The 4,641-nt window shown below is 33.5% G+C and overlaps 1 protein-coding gene across 1 annotated transcript in view; it reads left to right on the forward strand.

Annotated features, from left to right (window-relative positions):
• Positions 1–3,036, forward strand: part of surf4 (surfeit 4) — a 13,764-nt gene extending 10,728 nt beyond the window's left edge. The window contains exon 6 of the mRNA XM_056255100.1: positions 2,733–3,036. Coding sequence (XP_056111075.1) covers positions 2,733–2,999 — 267 coding nt within the window. The 3' untranslated portion in view covers positions 3,000–3,036. The remainder of the gene's footprint in view (positions 1–2,732) is intronic.
• The last annotated feature ends 1,605 nt before the right edge of the window (positions 3,037–4,641 follow it).

Raw genomic sequence — 4,641 nt, forward strand, 5'->3', positions numbered from 1 at the left:
TGTTCGCGATTTTGCTGCATCCACTCACAAAAATATATTTTTTTGTATATTTACGGTAGGAAATTTACTAAATATTTTCATGGAACATGATCTTTGCTTAATATTCTAATGATTTTTGGCATAAAAGAAAAATCGATAATTTTGACCCATACAGTGTTCAAGTCGTTTTTCTTCCCTATTGTGTCGTATATCCGAGTGAAATGCATTTGAATGATGTTTGTAATGAATAGAGCTATAATTTAGTTTATTTTTATGCATATATTTTTTATATTCTCCTCAGGCCTATTAAATTAAAAGGATTTAGAGTGAGGGAAGTAAAATACATGTTTACAATGTTTAGAGATCGTTAACATTTCGTTTTATTTACATTATTTCTAATGATAAAATGTGACTTATACACTGATGCAACTTTATTCTCTCAACGACGCAAGTTTGAGCGACTCGACTTATTTTCTGGAAAATACAGTAAATAATAAAACCGAGCTTTAGCATATTATTAAAGGGATACTCCACTTTTTTTGGAAATAGGCTCATTTTACAACTCCCCCAGAGTTAAACTGTTGAGTTTTACCGTTTTTGAATCCATTCAGCCGATCTCCGGTTCTGGCGGACCACTTTTAGCATAGCTTAGCATACATCATTGAAGTGGACAAGACCATTAGCAGTTCTAAAAAAAAAAAATGACCAAAGAGTTTCGATATTTTTCCTATTTAAAACTTGACTCTTCTGTAGTTACATCGTGCACTAAGACCGACGGAAAATGTAAAAAAAATGTAATATTTCACATTTTTACTGTATTTTTTTGTATTTTAATCAAATAAATGCAGCCTTGGTGAGCAGAGACTTCTTTTAAAAACATTAAAAATCTTACCGACCCCAAACCTTTGACTGGTAGTGTGTGTGTGTGTAGATTTTACACCGCACATATTGTTTAAAAGCAGATTAGCCTGGAAAATGACTCGGACGCTTTGAGTTTTTAACTGCGGTTTGGAATGAATGAAACTCGACACTGAAGCTTCAAATGACCGTGTTGAAGATTGAAGACGCGTTTCTGACATGCGCTCTGAGATCCTGAACCCAGGAATCAAATGTCACGCAGAGCATTAAACACTCCTTCATACTCGTGCAGATCCGTGTGTGTGTGTGTGTGTGTGTGTGTGTGTACGTTCACACCAATAACAGAGATTTCACTGTCCCTTATAAATAAAGGAGTGTGTTTAGTGGCATATTAGTTTAAAGAGATTTATGTTGTAGTCGAGTCTCCTTCATTTCTACAGCACTTTAACAATATAGAGTTTCACAGCAGCTTTACAGTGATAACAGGAGATTACAGTAACTTTATTCTAGATCTACTGTAAAGCCAAACAATCTCTGTTATTGTCCAGATAAAGTTAGTTTTGATTGATTCACTTCTGTTGTAAAGATCATTAGTTATTAACTTAGGGGCCGCTAACACGACACCGTTCTACAGAATTTTTTTTATATAATATTATGTTTATTTATGTTATATTCTATTTAATGAGAGATTTGTAAGCAATTTTTTGTAGACCGCTCATTTTTGACCGGAAACATCACAAGTGTTGCAATGTGGGGGAAAAACACAACAAATGGCAAAGTATCAAAAGATTTTGGGAAGATGTTAGACTCTGAATGATTATCCAGCATTTCCGAACACAAGAAAGAAACCTTACACTGATCAGTTCTTAAAATAACCTTTTTTAAAGAGGCTTTTTCCACTTTTATGGAATGGAAAGATTAAAGGTTCTTCATGGAACCATCAATGCCTTTATTTTTTAAAAGTGTACACTGCAAAAAAATGCTTTTCTTACTTAGTGTTTTTGTCTTGTTTCCAGTCAAAACATCAAAAAATTATTAAATCAAGATGCATTTACTAGATGAGTCAAATAAGATATGTCTTGTTTTAAGGGGAGATAAATAAAAATGAAGTGAGTTTTGGCTTAAAACAAGCAAAATTATCAGCCAATGGGGTCAGAAAAATAATCTTGTTTCTGTTTGAATTAACATTATTTTTCTGACTCCATTGGCAGATCATTTTGCTTGTTTTAAGCCAAAACTCACTTCATTTAGATTTATTCCCCCAGAAAACAAGACTTAATATCTTTACTCATCTAGTAAATGCATCTTGATTTAAGAATTTTTTGCTATTTGGACTGGAAACAAGACAAAAATACTAATAAGAAAAGCATTTTGTGCAGTGTATATAGCAAAACTCAACTGTAACTATATAATCGTCCAGCTCTAATCTGCTAAATGTGTCTATAAGGCATGAATATATTATACAATACAATGCTTTTCTTTCTTAGTGTTTTTGTCTTGTTTCCAGTCAAAATATCAAACATTTCTTAAATCAAGATGCATTTACTAGATGAGTAAAATGCCATTAGACATTAAGTCTTGTTTTCTGAGGAAATAAATCAAACTGAAGAGTTTTTGCTTTAAAAAGGCAAAATGATCTGCCAATGGGGTCAGAAAAATAATCCTGTTCCTGTTTGAATTAACATTATTTTTCTGACCCCATTAGCAGATAATTTTTCTTGTTTTAAGCAAAAACACACTTCATTTTGATTTATTTCCCCAGAAAAAAGACATAATATCTAATGGCATTTTACTACTTTAGTAAATGCATCTTGATTTAAGAAATGTTTGATATTTGGACTGGAAACAAGACTAAGTAAGAAAAGCATTTATTTTTCGCTGTCTCTGTGTTCCAGATTCTCCAGAACATGGTGGGAACGGCTCTCATCATCCTCGTGGCCGTGGGATTCAAGACTAAACTCGCGGCTCTGACGCTGGTGGTTTGGCTTCTGGCCATCAACGTTTACTTCAACGCTTTCTGGACAGTGCCGGCGTACAAACCCATGCATGACTTCCTGAAGTACGACTTCTTCCAGACCACGTCTGTCGTCGGAGGCCTGTTGCTGGTGGTGGCGCTCGGCCCGGGCGGCGTGTCCATGGACGAGAAGAAGAAGGAGTGGTGAAGACGAGGAGAAGAAGACGAGAAGAGGAAGACTGCAAAAAATGCTTTTCTTACTCAGTATTTTTGTCTTGTTTCCAGTCCAAATATCTAAATTCTTAAATCAAGATGCATTTACTAGATGAGTAAAATGCCATAAGATATTATGTGTTGTTTTCTGGGGGAAATAAATCACTATTAAGTGAGTTTTTGCTTAAAACAAGCAAAATTATCTGCCAGTGGGGTCAGAAAAATGGTAATTCAAACAGAAAAAAGATAATTTTTCTGACCCCATTGGCAGATAATTTTGCTTGTTTTAAGCAAAAACTCACTTATTAGGGATTTATTTCCCCAGAAAACAAGACATAATATCTTATGGCATTTTATTCATCTAGTACAGGTGAAATTTGAAAAATGAGAATATCATGCAAAAGTTCATTTATTTCAGTAATTCAACTTAAAAGGTGAAACTAATATATTATATAGACTCATTACATGCAAAGTGAGATATTTCAAGCCTTTATTTGTTATAATTGTGATGATTATGGCTTACAGCTTATGAAAACCTTTTCACGAATTTGGGGTTTTCATAAGCTGTAAGCCATAATCATCACAATTATAACAAATAAAGGCTTGAAATATCTCACTTTGCATGTAATGAGTCTATATAATATATTAGTTTCACCTTTTAAGTTGAATTACTGAAATAAATGAACTTTTGCACCATATTCTCACTTTTCGAGTTTCACCTGTACATGCATCTTGATTTAAGAATTTTTAGATATTTGGACTGGAAACAAGACAAAAAATACTAAGTAAGAAAAGCATTTTTTGCTGTGAATAAGACGAGAGTTTTTCAGAACAACACGTTCATTATGTCCACTTCCTTTTTATTTTAAGCACATCCGTTTTATTCACCAAACGCCACTGATTGCAACAAGTTCTTGTCTTGAGCATTAAAATGAGCCGAAAACAACATTAAACTCTTTAAAAGTGTGATTTCTTGGAAATGCAAATTACATCACTTCCTCTTTATTTAAAGTGCATCAGTTTTATTCACCAGACGCCACTGATTGCAACAAGAACGCCTTTATTTTGTTCACTTCGATCATGTTTTCTTGCATTACTGTTTCTAATTTACTGCTCTGATGTTTCTGGTATTTAAAAGCGCTGTTGGGAGATGTGTGTGTAAATAGTCTGTGAAATGGACTAAACATGTGAATGACTGATGGAGCAGATCATCATCTTTCTGGAGGCTTTATAGTGTTTGTGGTTCAATTTGTCAGAAACTGCCATTGGAAAACGTTCCTAATGTTGTGCATCTGAACGTCGTCTCAGTCTCGAGTCGTATGTGAAGTTTAGGACGAGAGCTCCTATTCTTCAACTTGATTTATTGTCGCTTGCTCAAGTGTTTTCTGTTGATTTATATATATATATATTAAAAAAGCAATTCATTATATTGATTTTTCAGAAGGTTATATTGTGTTTTTGATTTTCGGATTTCAGATCATGGCGGAAAAATAAAGCAAAACCAACAAATAATTAAAAATGTGGTCTGATTATATGATTAAGTGTCTTCTTTCAAACAAGCATTCAAATGAGCCAAAAACAACATAAAAATCTTTAAAAGTGTGATTTCTAGACTTGGAAAGATCGTGCAAATTAGT

This window comes from Rhinichthys klamathensis, unplaced genomic scaffold (assembly GCF_029890125.1).
Source record: "Rhinichthys klamathensis goyatoka isolate OS25496 unplaced genomic scaffold, OSU_Roscu_1.1 h1tg000118l_1, whole genome shotgun sequence".
In the NCBI taxonomy this organism is placed as follows: Eukaryota; Metazoa; Chordata; class Actinopteri; order Cypriniformes; family Leuciscidae; genus Rhinichthys; species Rhinichthys klamathensis.